The sequence below is a fragment of the Eleutherodactylus coqui genome, chromosome 13 (genome assembly GCF_035609145.1).
Source record: "Eleutherodactylus coqui strain aEleCoq1 chromosome 13, aEleCoq1.hap1, whole genome shotgun sequence".
Lineage (NCBI taxonomy): Eukaryota > Metazoa > Chordata > Amphibia > Anura > Eleutherodactylidae > Eleutherodactylus > Eleutherodactylus coqui.
In genome coordinates this window covers 86,072,796-86,091,462 of record NC_089849.1, presented here as the reverse complement: position 1 = coordinate 86,091,462, position 18,667 = coordinate 86,072,796, and the positions used below count along the sequence as shown (strand labels likewise).

The following is an 18,667-nucleotide window of genomic DNA, read 5'->3' as shown; positions in this document are numbered from 1 at the left end:
TGGCATGCAGTTACATCTCAGGTATAATTAGATGTATGGACTTGCCACCTGAGACTCTAAAAGTGGTTCCACCCTTAGCTTATAAAAGACTCTCGGAGGCTCCTTGTGTGTAGTGGACTCTTCTTCCACTTGTGTAGAGCTTGTTGACTACTAGACGCCTCTATGATGCAGAGAAAAGATTTCACCCCGTTACCAGAGTCTGAGAGGGGCGCATTATTGGAATATGAGAAGCTGGATAGTCATATCAATGAATTGCCAACCACCTGGGCCGATCTGACCAGACTGTTGGAAGGTCGTGGGACCAATGAATGTGTGAGGGCACATAAAGTAACCAGGCTCAGGACCCCCGACAGACCACCAGTAGAGAGGAGCGCCTGATTCTTCGACAAGCACGAGCAGCTCCAACTGTTTTGTTGTCCATCATCCAGAGACAGGTGGTACCATTGTTACAGGTCCCTTTGTCTGAACAATTTCCAGGTCTCGGCTGAAGCAAATTTGGCTTCACTGCACCAATTACGCATACTGCCTTTGACACCCACCGACGCCTCCATTTGTAGTAGTGTCGTGAATGCTGAAACTGGACGCTACAGGGTGGAACCGGGTTGTCTTCAGTGATGAATCCAGGCTTAGTTTGGGCACTGACAATGGCCATTTCTGTGTCTGGAGACCTAGGGGTGAGCGCCTCAATCCTGCCTTTACTGTGCAGCGGCATGCTGCCCCCTGCTGGTGTGATGGTCTGGGTAACGATCGCATACAACAGTCGGTCACCCCTATCAATGGTACAAGGGACAATGACAGCTCAGCGATATGTTCAGGATATCCTGCAGCTACATGTGTTCCTCTCATGGTGGCTTCTAAGAGGCAGCAGGAAAATGTTCGGCTGCACACACAAGGGGGTCAGAGGAATGTCTTTACAACATAGTCACACTTCCAAGACCTGCCCGGTTGCCAGATTTATTGCCAATAGAACAGGTATGGGACTATCTCAGGCACCAACTTTGACAGCTTACGAGTTTACATGATCTAAAGTCTCAATTACAGCAAAGGTGGTGCAATATGCCACAGGATACCATATGGAACCTGTATGCCTCCATGACCACCATATCACATCTTGCATCCAAGCTATAGGCGGTCCAACCGGGTACTAAAGCCTCCATGCCTGCCTATACCACATGTTGTATCTAAGCTAGAGGTAGCCCAACAGGATACTAGACCCTCCATGCCCGACCATATCACATCTTGTATCTAAGCTAGAGGCAGCCCAACAGGGTACTTGAGCCTCCATGCCCACCCATATCATAACTTGTATCCAAACTAGAGGCAGCCCAACAAGGTATCAGAGCCTCCATGCCTGCCCATCTCATACCTTGTATCCAACGTAGAGGTGGCCCAACAGGGTACTAGAGCCTCCATGCCTGCCCTTATCACATCTTGCATCCAAGCTAAAATTGCCCCAACAGGTTACTAGAGCCTGTCCCCGGGATCCACTCCTGCAGCACTTGGATAAATGCAAGGCGCTTCCACTCCCACAGCAGAGCCAAGCAGGCGGCAGCACTGTGACAAGTGTCCCTACTGAGGTGCATGACTCTACGCTTCCTCTTCGGCTCCCCCTGTGGCCAAAGCAGGCGGGAGCGCTGTCATGCCGGCCCTGGGTCCCACTCCTCCGGCAGCATGGGTCCCGATTCGGCTCCCCCGCAATTCTCCTAGGTTCCCCGGCTGGTAGCTACTTCCAGGACCTTAGCTTCTTGAGCCTATGGGGGAGCTAGGGGTGTAACAGGGGCATTACTCCTGTCAAACCACTAGCTTCCGGTGGCGTCAAGAAGCACTAATACTGGATGTTACTGACAATGAGTGTATCACACACCTACCTTCCTATAGGAAGAATTAAAGTTGAATCCAAGATGGTAGCATTCAAAATGGATGTCATGTTGGTGACATGGCCTAACAGGTGGTCCCTTCACTACAGCTTATATGCAAAATTAGATCACCGTCTGCCAAACTGTTTTTATTTTATGTGGGTGTTTCCACACTTTTCAGACACTCTGTATATTACTCCAGTACTAATGAAAGGATAATGGAGGGAAACCCAAAAAGACACACACTGTACTTTAACTTTGCTGGCTCCATAGGAGGAGGGAAGCAATGCCTGCCTCTGCCCAGGGGCAGCTTCACACAGGCTTAAGCGCAATTGTGCACGCCTTAGCAAAACATTTTGGTGCTATTAACGAGGCTTTGAAAAGGTAACGGTGCGGAATACGAGGCACGGTGCTGTATATTTTGTAGTGGAGGTGAATGGCAGAGCAGCTCGATCCCATTCCTTTGAATGACACGGAGCTGCTCTCAGGCCACGTCACAAATGAACTTGACAACTTATTGGTGGGGATCCCAAGTGGTAGAGCCCCATCGATCGGATATTGATGACTTATCTGGAGGAAAGGTCAAAAATATCTTAGACCCAAAAAGCCCTTTAAATTTACACTTTGGGGAAATTTATTAAGACCAGGTTTTCTGAAGATGCACCAAATGTATTAAGTGGCACAAGCATATTTGTCGCAAGCTACGCCTTCTGTGTACCACTAACGAAAAACTCTACCCTTGCTATTACCTAGTGTACATTTGTGCTATTAATTATAGTAAATTGGTCAGGCTGCAGGCGTCCCCAGCCGATTTGCCAAGCCCTTTTTAAAGTGATGTAAAAGAGCTAAAAAGTTACATATCTTTGTGCAAGTACCCAAAAATGTTATTTTTTTTTGTTCACCATAGTTGTACCCTGCCCTTCATATTTTGCCCCTCGTGTTTACAATATGTGTTTGGCACCCTCTATACGTCATCTGTGTTATTTAGTCGATGCACATTATCCTGTGTTATCAGTTCTCTGTGCCACCTGTGATCTGTCCTGTACCAATCATCATTTTGCATTTTTTCTGTAGTATTGATAATTTTTTATAATTTATTTCCCATCTCTAGAATGTTAGTCCTGACTTGTTCTTCAAAGCTTGCTACTCTCAGAAGGCTACTGACACATAACTATCCAGAGTCTTTAAAGGTAAGAATGCGGACATCTAAGCTTTATCTACTGTACTAGTAATTAGTAGGAAATTATAGTACCTGTGTTTCTGGTGGTGCAATGCACCACACAGCTCTGCTGCATGCATGCCACACACACACAGCTCTGCTACATGCACGTCAGACACACAGATTCACAGTTGAGGGTTAATTGAGCTGGCTGGGTGTGGTGTTTCTCCAGCCAATCTTCTCTCGTCTACTGCATATAAAAAACAGCATCTCTTGTTAGAAGATGTTGGTCATTTTAAGGCTTTATTCATTTTGCTCTGTTGATGCGCTTTGTGTTAATCCCACTTTGAGCTTTGTTGTGCATGTCTAGTCTGTTGTGTGTCTCTCACTTTCCCTGAGGACGGTCTGGACACCGGTAGTCCTTGTCTGCGTCATATACAGACCTCTCTTCCCTTCCCCTTGACAGGTGCGGCCTCCAGACATCTGATGTCTTATGAGTGTGTCAGTTGGGTAATGCCTGACACAATTCCCTGTATGTTCAGCATCTTGCCTGACTCTCTTTCCCCTTGGTGTGAGGACACTTGGACTAGTTATGATTTACCATTGGCTTGCATGTGAGTTCAGGGTGGGGTTACTGTTCTGTGTGGTATGCATCACTTTGTGTGTTGGTGTGAACAGTGACTTGTGTTGTATGTCTGTGCAAGTGGCCAGACATGTCGTGTATGTGCAGTCTTCTTCTGTGTGATGTGCATTACCGGGTGTGTTGGTGTGAACAGTAACGTGTTCTGAATGTTTGTGCAGGTTGCTAGAGTTCTGTGTTCAGTGTGTGTAAACAGTGTTGTGTCCTGTGTTTTGTGCATATCTCCAGGTTCCTAATCAGGGTTAGCCAGGTCTCAGATGAAGACAGTGGGTCTCTCCTTATCGTGACAATCATCCCTCTTTTAGGCAGGGGTTCCCCACTTTCTCTGATTAGTAAGGGACAGGAGTCCTTCCATCTTAGCCTGGAGAGGTGCAATTGGTCCTTGCAACACATGGGGGGTGATATTTTGGGCAGCTGGTTCTTTGCCCCACGGTGGCCTTTACTGTGTATGTCACTGCCCAAGTGGCTACTCGAAATAAAATATATAGTGATGGTAAAGTGTTTTCTTTTTCCGGAGGCGATGATAAGGTGTAGTGCAAACCCCAGTAAAAAAAAAAAAGAGTCGATGGAGACAGAGAGGGAAAGAGTTCAACTCCATTAGGGCAACATCCATTAGATGAAGGCATAAAACCTGAGAAAACAGCAATTTCAATCTAATGAGAGTCCAGTCCTAATGGGGTGACTGTGGTGCTTGCTATCTTGCTGCTCCATATTTCCTATTGTGAGTTTTTCATCACAGCCCTGGAGTCTGTAATCTTCCTCCACCATTTATCCACCAGTAGCTGAATCCTGATATTGCTCGGAGAGACTGATCCCTAAACCAAATTAATTTGTTTACACTACATAGCTCTCCTGTAAATTGAAAACTAAACTTCTAGATCACTGCAACAACTTTTATAAACTTTGCTCCTCCCACTGGCCCAATGTTGATTGGTTAGAATACTAATTTATGGTGCTGTTCAGTGATGTAACAGGTAGTTGGGGATGTATTTTTTTACACTCACCTGCTTTTCTTTGGTGTCTGCCGATGAAGTCCAAAAATCTGACTCTTTTTTCAGACCACTGTGCTTATGCTTTCCAATAGACCTTTATGGGAATGTGCGCAAATGGTGGTCTTAAAAGGCACCTATGACCTTTCTATCCTTTTAAATGCTTTAAATCTGATGAAACACCCGGTTTGGTGTCAGCGTGTGTTTTACCGTAGTGCACTGGTGTACTGTTTTCCTATCACAAGAAGCGCCATCCAGTCCCTATTTTGTTGTCAGTTTGCAAGTCCCAGCTTTGAAATCGGAATTCACCCCCTCATTTAGAATAGGTGAATTCCGCAGTGGAAACACTGGTAAAATTAATATGCCACGTAATTAAATTTTGCACCGCATGTCAATTTCCATGCGGGTTTTGTGCAGATTTTTTCTGCAGCTTGTGGATGAGATTTTCAAAATCTCATCTACTTTGCTGTTACTGTAAATGCTGCGGAATTTCCATACAGAGAGTCAGCACGAAAATTTCCCTCCAAATCCGCCCTGTGTGGATCCAGCCTAAAGGGACCCGTATAGTGGTCGGCACTCGTAATTGTGCAGCATCCCATAGGGAGACCCCAGACACCTGATAGACGTGGGGAGCTGGGAGGGTAGAGTCCTGACTTGTCATGGTGACACTTACCATTGCACTGGCCTTGTATAAACACAGATTAGAACTTTCTCTCTCTCTCTCTCTCTCTCTCTCCTTATATATAGATCACATGCAATATGGGAAATCTCTCCTCTTCCTCCATCCTCAACACATGAGGGCTAAAGGTGCCCCCATGTGCCTCATTTCTGTAGCAGCCGTAGAAGATGGAACTCCTTTCCCGCTCTCAAACACTCGCATTTATAACCTCCTCTCATACCACATAACATGACAAACTTGATACATTTACATGCAGACTTTGGATTTTACCAGAAATTAACCTCTCAAGCGCTGCAGCTGTGCAACACACACACTAGAAATGACAAGACAGCTTTGCGTAGTGCATCAACATAACACATACATGCATGACATTTATGGAGGGGACCAGGATGAAGTACTGGGTCACTACAATTGCAGACACAGTTCTCATTGAAATGAATGGGACAGGACATCAGCCTGCAATTACAAGCACAGCAGCTCCAATTGATTTTAATGAGAGCTGTGCTTCTGCTCTGACCCCAGAATATCATGGCAGGCACTGCCTGGAAGACTCGTTTGGACTGTTTACACGGGATGGAATTGCTGCGGAATTTCCGCGTGGATTGTCCGCATGGCAATTCCGCGCGCGGCTGTTAATTTTGCAAAAATCTTGTCCACATGCTGCGGCCAATCCGTTGCAGCCAAGCCGTGCGGAAACGGCCATGTGGCATGGGAAACAAAGATGCAGCATGTCAATTCTTTTTTTCTGCAGCGGCCTCTCTCCTCTCTATGGGGAGAGATGGCCTCAGTGGAAATGCAGGCGTTGAAGCTGCTTCAAAACCTGCAGTTGCGCTTTTCCAGCAGAATTCTCAGAATTTTTTGGAGTGGCCAATCTGCGAGAATTCCGCTGGAAATCCGTCCCGTGTGAACCCAGTCTTGATGTTGTCTGAGTGATTCCCAGCCTGGAAGCCATGGCACCCTGGTTGGGGATCACTGCAGTAATGTTTACAAAGCCAGTACAAGGTGTAGGCAGGACATTATCGCATACATATCTAATACATAACAGATTCCTACTGATGACTTATTTAGCACTCATATACACATGGACAGACTTACCGATGAGTTATTCCTTGTGCATTTTCGACTCATCCTGGAGAAATTTTCTTTTTGTTCCGCTGGCTACTTGCTGAAGTGCTTGCAGGCAACTAAGTAAGGGCGGAATGTGGCGCTCCAAGAACAATGCCCGGGGAACGCTCCGTAGCCTATGTTCTAATTATACAATACGGCTTGGCATTTAGAGTACAGACCTTGAAACTGTGGCGCTGCCTGGTAAAGTTGTTGTCCAGTAGTTTAAAAAAAGTAGCAAAAAATTGTCTTGAGGGCTCCTTCACATGGGATTATTTATGCACGGTTTTGCGTGCAAATATGTTCGCTTAAGCCGTATCGATTAAAACCACAGTCAGGGCAAGATGCAGAATGTGCTGACCACAGAGACAGCGGCCCCTGGAATCAGCTGATCGGTGTGGATCCGAGTGGTGGGTCCCTGTCAATCATCTTTTGATGACCGACATGTAAAAGGTTCCGGAATACCCCTTGCAGCATCCTACGTCATCTCTGTAACTAAATCTCTGCAGCTATAGCACTCACGGAGAATAATTGATCTGCATACACAAAATTGTAGAAGAGTTTTGATTGCTGATATTTGCATCCATACCCTTAGAATTTAGTTATAATGTATCATTTGAATATTAATCTGAAGAATTTTCTCTTTTTGCAGGTGTGCGGGGCTTTGCATCAAGTTATTGACAAAAATCCCTTTAGGCTTCAGGTTTTGGTGGACCAATGGCCAGACTTTACTTCTGTTATGTGTCGCCCCCCATTGGAAGTAAGTTATAAAAGAGATGTTCAGGGCCACCTCAAAGTTTAATGGAGGCCCTTGGGAAATTGCTTCTGCTTTCTGTATAATTCAGCTCTGATGATTTCGATGAGGACGTTTTGATGTCATTCTGCACCCTCGTGGTTGAGTTTTGATAAACTTGGCCCCATTCTTTCATAAAGAAGTATCACTCTTGACCAAGCATGTGTCAGGCGTTGCAATGAATGGAAGTGAACTGCAATGCTGGATATGGATTATGGACAAACGCTGCTCTGTTTCTGGAAATAAGCAGCTTTATTTCTCAGTCCTCAAACTGTTAAATTATATTTTAGATTCAGTGTTGACGACATCTTGATCCGTAGCTTTAGTAAGACTTTGGACTGTCTCTGTACAGCGATATACATTGATCAGCCATAGCATTAAACCACTGAAGGGTGAAGTGGGTACTATTGATTACCGTCTGACAATAGCACCTGTCAAAGGGGGAGTTCTTGAAGTTGAAGTAATGGAAGTAAGAAGTGTAAGTGCAAGCATCTGAGTAACTTTATGGTGAAATTGTGGCTAGATGACTGGGTCCAAGCATCTCCAAAATACCAGTTCTTATGAAGTGTTTCCAGTACACAGGGGTTAGCACCTACCAAAAGTAGGTGCTAAACACTGTAACTTATACACTTACCATATAATAGACAGATACCAGCTCTAGACGTGGACAGTGGTTACGGTCAAGTCATCTCCACTGATCACAGGTGACATCTCCTATTATAGCCAATGTCTTCTCTTATTGGAGTGTCCACTTTCAGTTTGCTTCTTTATCTGGGCCTAGACCACCATAAATCTCTATAGACTCTACCCATCTGGCAGCAGTCCCTTTCAGTACCATCTGTATAGTACAGTGCCCCTGTTATGGCTGCTGGTTATGACCGATGGTGTCCCCTACCTCCCCCTGCCGTTAAGGAAACCAAAATGAATAATAATAAAAAGTCACATGTGCTCAGAGGTCTAGCCCAACACACTGAGTTTCCTGGTCCCCATAAGATGCACGCACATAGCTTACCTACCTCTTAAAGTGCCAGCACAGGCACACAGCTTCCCTATCCACAGCCAATCTGGACAAGCCTCTGGCTATTTAAAACAGCCTGGATAAACAAAGATGGCTGCACAGCTTCTCTGACTGCATACACTTTTCTGAATACCTTCGGGTCTCCTTGGGGAGAGACGATGCCCCTCTCAACCCACTCACCTCCTAGGTGTCTCCACACACCTTCTGGGTGCTCTCCTTAAGGAGAGACAACACTCCTCCCGATCACTTGCAGTCAATATACTAAGGGAGAATATAGCTTACTTTCCATATGTCAATTTATTGTATCTGTGCATTCATATTGCAGACAAAAGCAGCGCCAAAATGTATAATTTACCCCATTATTGCTACCCCCATCCTCCCCATTATAAATAAGGTGTCTGAGTATAACCAGTCCTGCATTACTGACACTCAAGAGCATGTCATTGAGCACCGGGGTGCTTAGATGAAGCTCACGCTATGATGCCTGATATAAACCAGAGAAACAATATATTCTTAATACATGTTAATACATTATCTAGCCGGCTCAGTCCAAGTCCCTCCCGATGTTCTCTGGAGGTCTGGCGGTTCCCGCAGTCCTCGTCTGCTCGTACAACATCACTTCCTGGTTATGGGATTCATAAATTCCTCCTCTAAGAAGCGATGGCTGTGATTTTGTTATTCAACCACTGCTCCGCCAATTAACCCCTTGAGTGGCACGCCCGGAAATTTTCCGGGACGAGCTCCACTGCTCATAGCGACTTAGCCCGGAAGATTTCCAGGCTATGTATCACTATGGGAGCTGCAGAGCACAATGCCACAACCTGTGGCAGTGTGCTCTGCCTGCACAGACCCACAGAGAACAAAGCAAGGGCTTTGAAAAACCAGCAGAAGATATTGCCGATCTGCCGGCAATCTCCTGCTTTGTTTACAGGTTGCCATAGAGACCATCGGCTTGTCAGAAGCAAGCCGATGGTCTCTATGGCAGGGAGAGCTGGTGCTTGGCTGTGAGAGGACAGCTAGGTACTAGCTCTTACAGCAGAGATCAGAGAAAACCTCCGATCTCTGCTGTGTTAACCCTTTACATGCTGCAGTCTATGTGACTGCAGCATGTAAAGGGTTGTCATCATCGGACCCCCGGAATGGGATCAGGGGGTCCTGATGGGTCCCTGTGGAAGTCGGGACAAAAAAAATAATAAAAAAATAAGTTAAAAAATTATAAAAAAAATTATAAAAACACTTGTTTCCCTTTACTTTGTAAAAAAAATCAAAAATAAAATCACACATGTGGTATCCATGTGCGTCGTAATGACCCAGAGAAGGAAGTTAATGCCTTATTTAACCCCTTAATGACATGGCCCCTTTTTTTCTTTTTTCCCCATTTCTTTTTTTCCTCCCCCCTGTTTAAAAAAATCACTTGTCCCGCAAAAAACAAGCCCTTATATGGCCATGTCAATGGAAAAATGAAAAAGTTATGGCTCTTGAGACGCAACTGCAAAATTAATTGAAATTCAATGATTAGACCATTTTAAAAAACCTGCCCTGGTGGGCACGACAGGGTGGTAGGAAACCCGCCACTCAAGGGCTTAATGCAGCGCTGGATGAACCAATGCAATGGCTGTGATTGATTCACCCAGCGCTGCATTGATTGGCTGAGCAGCGATCAAAGAACCAATCACAGCCATTGCTTCTTTGAGGCGGGATTTCTGAATTCCGTAACCAGGAAGTGATGTATGAGCGGCCGAGGACTGCGGGAATCGCCGGACCTCCGGAGAGCAGCGGGAGGGACCTGGACCGAGCCTGCTAGGTAAATATATTAAGACTTAGCGCCTCTTTTGAGGCAAAAAATAATATAAGACGGTCTTATTTTGGGGGAAACACAGTAGTATTTTCATGTTCATAACTTACTCTAGTAATACAATACAATTTTCTAGGTACTATCTAACAACTTCCAAGTGCTTTTACTACTGAGTTGTCAAGAAATCAAGTACTGCCACAACTTATGCCTAAAAGTACATAACACTGTTTTTTCCATAGGAAATGACGGATCCCTTAGATCGTTACACCAATACATATTTTCTCTTCAGTAAAGACCCACAGGGTTTGCGTCAGTTCCTCCAAGATCCCCAAACTGTGAACTGGAGGCAGGAGTTACAGATACAAGGTGACTATGCTATAATGCAATACTTTTGTAACCTTTTCCAGCTTAATGCATCTTTATAATATGTGTTCTGAAAGTTGTTTGCTTAAAGGGATGGTTCACAATAACCAATCTTCCTTGAGAAGTACAATTTGTCAAAAACCAGGCTTTGTTTTCCTCTATTTAACAGTCAAGCTATCTGCGAAACCCACTCTTCCAATCTCATCTCCTTAATTCAAACAACTTCTCCCAATTAACTCTTAAAGAAATGATGAACACAGATGTTCACTTACTTTTTCTCCTTGCAGTATGGATGTTTAATGCAATGAAAGACGTGAACAGAACAACTATTAGTGTTTGGTTGTGCTGCTGGGACCTGTAGCTCTATGAGGTTCCAGGTGCACACTGCCACAGGTGTAGGATAATTGAGCTGGCTTGGTGTGGAGTTCTCCAGGCAGCCAATCACAACTGGTCTGCTGCACATATATACCAGCCCCTCCAGCTAGAGAATGCTGGTTTCCCAATACCCTGGTGTTTGCTTTCATGCATGGTGTTCTGTATGGTGTGTACAGTGATGTGTTCTGTGGGTCTGTGCAGGTGGCCGGACATGTGGTGTGAATAGTCCTGTTCTGTGTAGTACGCATTTCCTGGTGTGCTGGTGTGAACTCTGTCTTGTCTGCTTGGATAGTTTACCACCTAGGGCAAGTTATGTCCTCAGGTTCCAGTGTGGAGCCATCCCTATTGGTACGATCGCCCCACTTGAAGGCAGGATTCATTGGGCAAGATGTCTTGTGAGAGTAGAGACCCACGAGACAGCAAGGACCCTTGTCGCGGACTCGTGGGCTTAAGTGTCTTGGACAAAATATGAACCAATATCTTGTGCCGTATCTATTCTATCTGTTTATGTGTGCAGGTATGCTAGGTTAGTGTTTTGGGCGCTTTTCAGTCATTGTGTATGTCTGCCTGTGAGTCCAGTTCGCAGTTCACTTTCTCTTGGTGTTCCATGTGTGATTTGCGTATTATTTCAGGTTACAGAATCAGCTTATCTCAGTCAGACGCGACAATTATTTTAGTTAGATTGTGTGTTTCTATAATTGTGAGTTAAATAAGAATCAGACCACATTGTTTTAGTAATCAATGTAAAAATCCAGGTAATCCAGAGCCGGAATTAGACAGCTCTGTCCATATTGCAGTGGCCTGGGGTGGTAATGCAAGCACAGCTCCCAGTGAATTCAGTTGACTTTATTCTGCTGATCAATACAAATGGACTGATGCCATTTTTTAGGTTTTATGACTGTAAAAAAACAAAGTTTAAAAACAAACCTATTTTTTTAAACCCATAATGTTTTTATTTTTCTGTTGATGGAGCTGCATGAGAGCTTGTTTTTTGTAGGGCAACCTTGTTTTTATGCCACTATGTTGCGTACATGCAACTCTTCGTTAATTTTTTTCTATTCAACAGAGTGCGCAAAAAAAATAAACCTGCATTTCTAGGCATTATTTTTTTTTCTTACAAATATAACGGTGATACTACAGTTGCTATCTTTTTTATGTAGAAAAAAAGGGAAAATGTTTAAGAATGTTATTTCATTCATTTTTATAGTTTTTCTCAATCCCACAATGATATTTGAATTTGCAACTACTTGATTGCTTGTATAATATACTGCAGTACTTCTGAATTGCACTGTAGTGTACATTTTAATGTTAGTTTATTAAGCCTTGCTATAATCAGTGCTTAATAGATTGCAATACGTTACAGCCCTGGAAATCTTGACTAGGCTTTAGGGTATCCTGCAATTGTGTCACTAAGGGCTGATGAGGCTAATGTCTTAGTTGCTGCGGTCAGCACTGACCACGGCAACAAATTAGTTAAAGGCCATGTTCACCTTTTTGGGGGCAATTTTTTTTTTTTACTTAAGTGCATGTATTTTGGACTGACAATCATTTCTGCAATGGGTTTTAATTAAAAATATCACACTGTTTATCTTCTGCAGCTTCTACATATCACTGTATATAGACACTTCAGTCTAAAGGAATATTTACATGGGACAACTATCACCCAAATAATCACTGGAAGCAGAAAATTTAGGCAATAGTTGTCCTGTGTACACATGGCCTCCAACAATGCACTGAACGACAAATCGCTCACCTGTTAAAGTCCCTTGGTTTTTAGTTGAGCAAAAACCCAAAAGACTATTGGCCCATATAAACAGGCAGTCATTCCTATGTGAATGACTGCCTGTTTGCAGTGAATAGAGATGGACAGCGAAAGATCTCCAGCCCATTCCGCCTACATTCGCAGAACGACTATTGCTCCGGTGTGAAAGCAAAGACTCATAGTCAGTGGAACGGTTGTCTGGCGCTTATACGCCCAATAGTCATTCTGTGTAGAGATACCTTAAGTCTCAGTAAGAGATCCATCAGTGTGCTAGACTGACTGCTTAAGGCCTTTTTACACACGATTATCACTCAAAATGTGTTCAAAGTGAGCGATAATTATTACATGTAAATACAGGCAGTCGTGCACTATCCGTTCATTTGTTGTTTAGCACTGGTTTTTAGCTGGCATAAAATCCATTGTTAAACCGTTGAGAATTCATTCCATTTGATTGCAGTTCAGTCTTTTCAGCGACTTAAGGATGGTTTTGTTTGCTTTGCGTACACAATGAGTGCAGAGTTTACTCATGTCAGGAGAGGACAAAGTACTCATTGTGTACGCAAGGAAGAAAGACAATGGAATCTGCTGGCCAGATAATCTCTCGAACAAACACACACCCAGCTGCTACTGAGTTTACTTTAGCTAATAAGGGAAAATACAGATTATTAGGTGTGAGTAATTTTATTCAAAAATGCCAGCAGTTTGTTCAGTCAGTGCAGTTGTTTAAGCGATAATCTTTGTGTGTAAAAGAGTCTTCAGTTTTCAGCACTTCTCTCTTCTGTTTTGCTCTTTATATCAGCTAATGTATGAGAATTAAACATTGGCTTTTTACTTATAGGGCCACTGCGCTAGTGGTATGTTGTTCACTGCCCCTTTTATATATATTTGACTTTGCAGTGTAATACTTTGTATTATTGCTTAATTATTATTACATTAATATGTAATTTTTGTCATTTTTATGGCTTATTCATTATATTTTGCAGGATGTCAACCAACATTGACTGGTGTGCTTCAAGAGGTCAGCTCCAAACATGGCAGCCAAATGCATACCACAAGTAATCTGTTATATATGAGAGATGGGATGGAGGATGAAGAGATGGAGAAGTTAAGCAAACTAAGGTAGAGCGGATATTACTCCACAATAATGCACATATCACGGGTAGCAATAAGTTACTGATGGTGGCGCAAGGATGAGGAGAAAAATACCCGTTGTACTATGTACGCCCATGTATGTCTGCCATCACCTTGCATGATAATTAACTCCACTAGCTGTCCTCCCAGTAAATATGTCAGCTAGTGTTATCTTGGTTAGTTATTTCTTACTGTCTGAGATTCCTGGACTCCTTCTTTTCATGTGGTCATGTGGTCTCAATTCTGACCAGCTCAGCTTTACTTGGGGATATGTGTCCAGTTTCTCAGTCTGTGTGATGCTATTACACAGACCCTACCACTGAAACCACCTACAGAGAAACACATGCAGTCCTGTCACAGTTACTGATGGTGATCACATAGCTACTGTCACACAGGTATAATAGAGGAGATCACAGCTCATCCTCCTGACTGTATACTTATGATCTGTAGATTATTTAGAAGAATATAAAAGGTAATGACAATTAAACTGTCCCTCAGCAGCCAGAAATGGTACAGGCTCTAGCTAATGCTACGCTGATGCGTCATGGGAGTGATGTAAAACTGAAAGTAAACAATCTCACCATGAAGATGGTGTCTGCATGGAAGTGACTGCAATACACAGAGGAGAACAACAGAATGTGATAGGCAATCAGGGGGTCTGGAATGGAAAAATGTGTTTTTGCCGGAGTGGGCAGTTAACAAAGGCTTTTTTACTATGCTGACATTATAAAAGATGTGATGCTTTGTCATTCCAGTTAAAATTATGTTGTATAGGCCAGATGCACAGGACCGGGTCAGATTCCGCATGTGGGAGCCCGCAGCGGAGTCTGACCCTGTGCATCCATGCGTAACTCTTATATATTCGGCCTTTCTGTACTGCGGATGGTCCACATGGCGAGCCATGGAGGCAGACACCCGCTCCGGATTCCGCAATGCAAATATGCTCGTGTGGTGCAGTCGGCCTAAAGGCTTCATTAAATTTGCTTATGGGCATCATCACTTTTTCCACCCATCTAACTGCAACCAAGCTATTCCTGATATGCAGAACATTCCACTCTAAGGCCTCATTCACACAAGTGTGAATAAAAGAACCAATGGGTTGCTATAGAAGCATTCATATGTGCGGAATGTGAAGCGCAAAACTGTGCGCACCTAAAAAAAGATAAGACATAGGTGCACACTTTGCAGGAATTTCCATTGACTTCTATGGGAGCAGGTGTTGATGGAAACTACTGCGCACGGAACAGATTCCCCGCTCCATACAGCAGGAAATTAAAAAGGTGCTTCTGGTCAGAAGTGCAGATTAACCATGGATTCTGTGTCCAATCAGTGACACAATCTGCCGTGTGAACAGGGCCTTACAAGTATAATGCAGATAAAGCCTGGTCAACGGTCACTGCATATTGTGTTTTTTTATTTAGTTCAATGTACAAACAGAATGCAGTCACCTCTTCAGACTTGGTGAAATAGGAGCACCCTTTAAGTGATAAAGGAATGGCATATCACTAGGATTCTTGTCAGTTCTAGAACTTTAGAGGTTAGGAAAAAATGAAACGTGACACAAAGAACCTAACAGAGAGATTATTACAGAAATCAGATGTAAGCCAGTTTCAGACTACCTCAATACAGCCACATTTTTTAATATGCATAATAAAGCCCCAAGACCCAGACAGGCACAGTTCCACTGAACCAAACTTAGAACCATAAAATCATGTGGCGATCTAAGTTCAAATTAGAAAACCCATAAAGGGTTTAAAAGTTCTGTAACTTTAGCACTTGAAGAACTGAAGGATTAAAGAGAACCTTTCAGCTAGAACATGTTGTCCACCCTACAGGCATCATGTTATAGAGCAGGAGCTGGGCAGATTGATATTGTTATGAGAAAAATCATATCCCTCTGACTTTACTGCCTGTTCCAAATTAGTTACTCTGCATGCATGTATTTCTCAATAACCGAGACAGGCACAATGCTTTAATCAAAACCAGTACGCTTCTGATTTATTAGTAGCATCATGGTACATGTATACTCCAAGTAACGTAGCAATAGAGGTACATACCCCTAAAGTCATAAGAAATCATGATAGGCTCTAGGGTCTAATGATTAACATATGTTAATGCCTTAAGGTGTATGTTACTACTAAAACACGTGATTTCTAACTAAGCAAAAAGAAATTAAACTTATACTACTGCGTTAATTGTCCTGATAGCTTTTTCCTTATCAGCGGTAGGGGCCCTAGAGCTCTCTCAGACAGCAAAGAAGTGTGAGAGTCATGAGAAGCATCTTGTGCGTATCAGCGTACAATACTGAGCAACAGTTAACCATTTAGAAGCTGTTATTTACTAAGAGAGATGATATACCCCCCCCTCTGTGTGTATATATATATATATATATATATATATATATATATATATATATATATATATATATATATATATATATATATATATGCGTGTTTGCATAGGCTAATATGAGAAACATATAAAAGGATACATACAATATAATACATATATTATTACTATAACAATATATAGTTTTATGTGGAAAGCTTCAGTATAACTTGCATTTTATTCATTTATATCTCTGCTCATTCTGAGTTGAACAGTCCAATAAGTGGTCCTATCAGTGATTGACAGCTATCTGTGTATGGCTGTACATACAGGGATAGCTGCCAATCACTGATAGGACCGCCCACTGGACTCCTAAACCCAAAATGAGCAGAGATATAAATGAATAAAATACAAGTTCTACTGAATCTTTTCCCGCAAATCTTTCTATCAATCTGCTCAGCTTCTCCTGCTCTATAACAACATGCCTTCAGTTTCAGTGTGACAAGTTCCTTTTAACATTGCTTTACTAAGATATTAAGACTATAACGTTAAAGAAAAGTATTGTATTCCATTAGTTTTATAGTATTCATTACACAGATGGCTCATTCAGAGGGAAGAAGAATGAAAATCAAAGCAAGCCTAGGAAAAAGGGCATACTAGGGGTTGATCATGGAGAGTGGAGGAACTTAGAGTAATTTGAAGGGTGGAAGCATTCTGCTGAAGACATAGGTCTATCAATTACTGTCTCTCCTTTCTTACACAGTTCAGACGATTTGCAGTATACCCCACTCCAAACCCATGAAGCTCATTATGTTAACGATCAGTGGTTGCTTGGCAAGAATGAGCATAGTCTTCATTTTGTAGAGCGCTGCATTCAGACTTTACCTTCCATCAGTGCCCGAAAAACAGGAGTGGATCAGCCTGTTGCCTGGGCAGTCATTGACCATTCTGTGGAAATACGCATGGGGTACACCTCACCGGCCTTCAGGAATATGGGAATGAACTACACTCTCCTACGCAAGATGGCTGCAGTCAATCACCAGAGAGGGTTTCCTATCTATGCCCACACTGCACCTGATAATAAAGCAAGTCAAGCCGTGCTCTACAAAGCAAAATTCCAGCAAAGGGGCACATGGGTACAGTGGCGTTTCCAGCAGAAAAGCCTTAATGCTAAATACTAAAAAGCAGCAGAAAAAGTTACCCATTTTCTCTGTCAGTCAAAGCCCAAAGGTTGTATATCAAAATCTTCTTTCCATATAGCTATTTTACTTGTTGTACAAATGCATCAACTGAGATATTTTTCCATGCCAACCAAGTTCTAGTTTATGGCCCATTTAATGGACCTTTTTGCAAACTCTCTGCCCATTTCTAGTACCCCTCAATATACAGTATATGGAGTGTAAAATATTGTATCCAGGTAATATTTCCATACAACCTAGTTAAAAATGTTATACAATGTTGCTAATCGGTATACAGTAGATATAAAAAGTCTACGCCATCTTGTTAAAATGCCAGGTTTTTGTCATGTTAAAAAAAATCTGACAAAGATGAATCATTTCAGATTTCCACCTTCAATGTCACCCGTTATCTGTACAATTTTATTGGAAAACAAACAAAAATCTTTTGGACCAATTAAAGGCAGCTCTGAAGGCCTAAAGGTGCAACAAGCTGTCCAAAGCAATCTTGTTCCTGCAAGACTCCTCCACTCACACTGCACAAGCCACCACGACAAAACTGGTGGAGCTAGGCTTCCAGCTGGTTGACCACCCACCTTATTCACCAGATCTAGCTTCCTCCGACTATCATCTGTTTCCAAACCTGAAGAAACACCTCAAGGGGACCAAATTTCACACCATTTCTGATGCCATGGCTGCTATGGATGACTGGTTTGAGGCACAACCGAAATCCTTCTTTTTGCAAGGCTTACAGAACTTGGAATACCGATGTAGGAAGTGTGTTGGCATCACTGGAGAGGATGTGGAATAAATGTAAAGTTTCATCTTCCTATCTCGTTTCTTTCTGGGTAAAGCCAAAGACTTAGCAGCAGCCCCTCGTAGTATCATTGTAATTGTATAGAGTAAGTGGCATATAGAAAAAATTATTGTCAGAGTTGCAGGTTTTTTTGTAAACTTCATCTCCTAAAGCAATGAAAAACTCCCAAAATGGCACTAATGAAAACATAAGCTCGTCCCACAATAAACAAGCCCTCATACAACTTTGTCAATAGAAAATAAACAAGTTATGGCTATCAGAATATGAAGAGACAAAATTGTGAAGAAAGAAAAGCCTGACTTTTACTACATGCTATGAAGTTACATGTAAGTCACCGTTCCAGGCCATGAGAGTCTGGCTGTTGGGTGGGATTACAGCTTCTATGTGCGGTCACAACAGGCTGTGACACTCCTTCAGCATCACCTAAATTGAATGAATACTCCAACAACCTCTACTTTGTTACACGTCTCTAGCGCTGAGAACCTCATCTACGTAACACTGGTGATTATTGGTCAGCTATTCTTCCCACTGATTGTCTATAAATATATTTATCTGATGATTTTCTTCTGCATTAGCCAGTTGTAAACTGTAGAGTCCTGAACATGTAATCCAGGAGCAGGTGTCATCTATTAAACTTATGCCATGTATTTTTGCTGTTTGGGTCTTCCATTTCATGGTTTATA

General features: G+C 42.8%; 1 protein-coding gene across 1 annotated transcript; it reads left to right on the top strand.

Moving 5' to 3' along the window:
- The first annotated feature begins 2,968 nt into the window (after positions 1 to 2,968).
- LOC136587979 (glycine N-acyltransferase-like) lies at positions 2,969 to 17,173 on the top strand. The gene is made up of 5 exons (XM_066586838.1): positions 2,969 to 3,046; positions 7,080 to 7,187; positions 10,273 to 10,399; positions 13,517 to 13,652; positions 16,756 to 17,173. The coding sequence occupies exons 1-5, from the start codon at positions 2,969 to 2,971 to the stop codon at positions 17,171 to 17,173; spliced, it is 867 nt and encodes a 288-aa protein (XP_066442935.1).
- Positions 17,174 to 18,667: the final 1,494 nt, after the last annotated feature.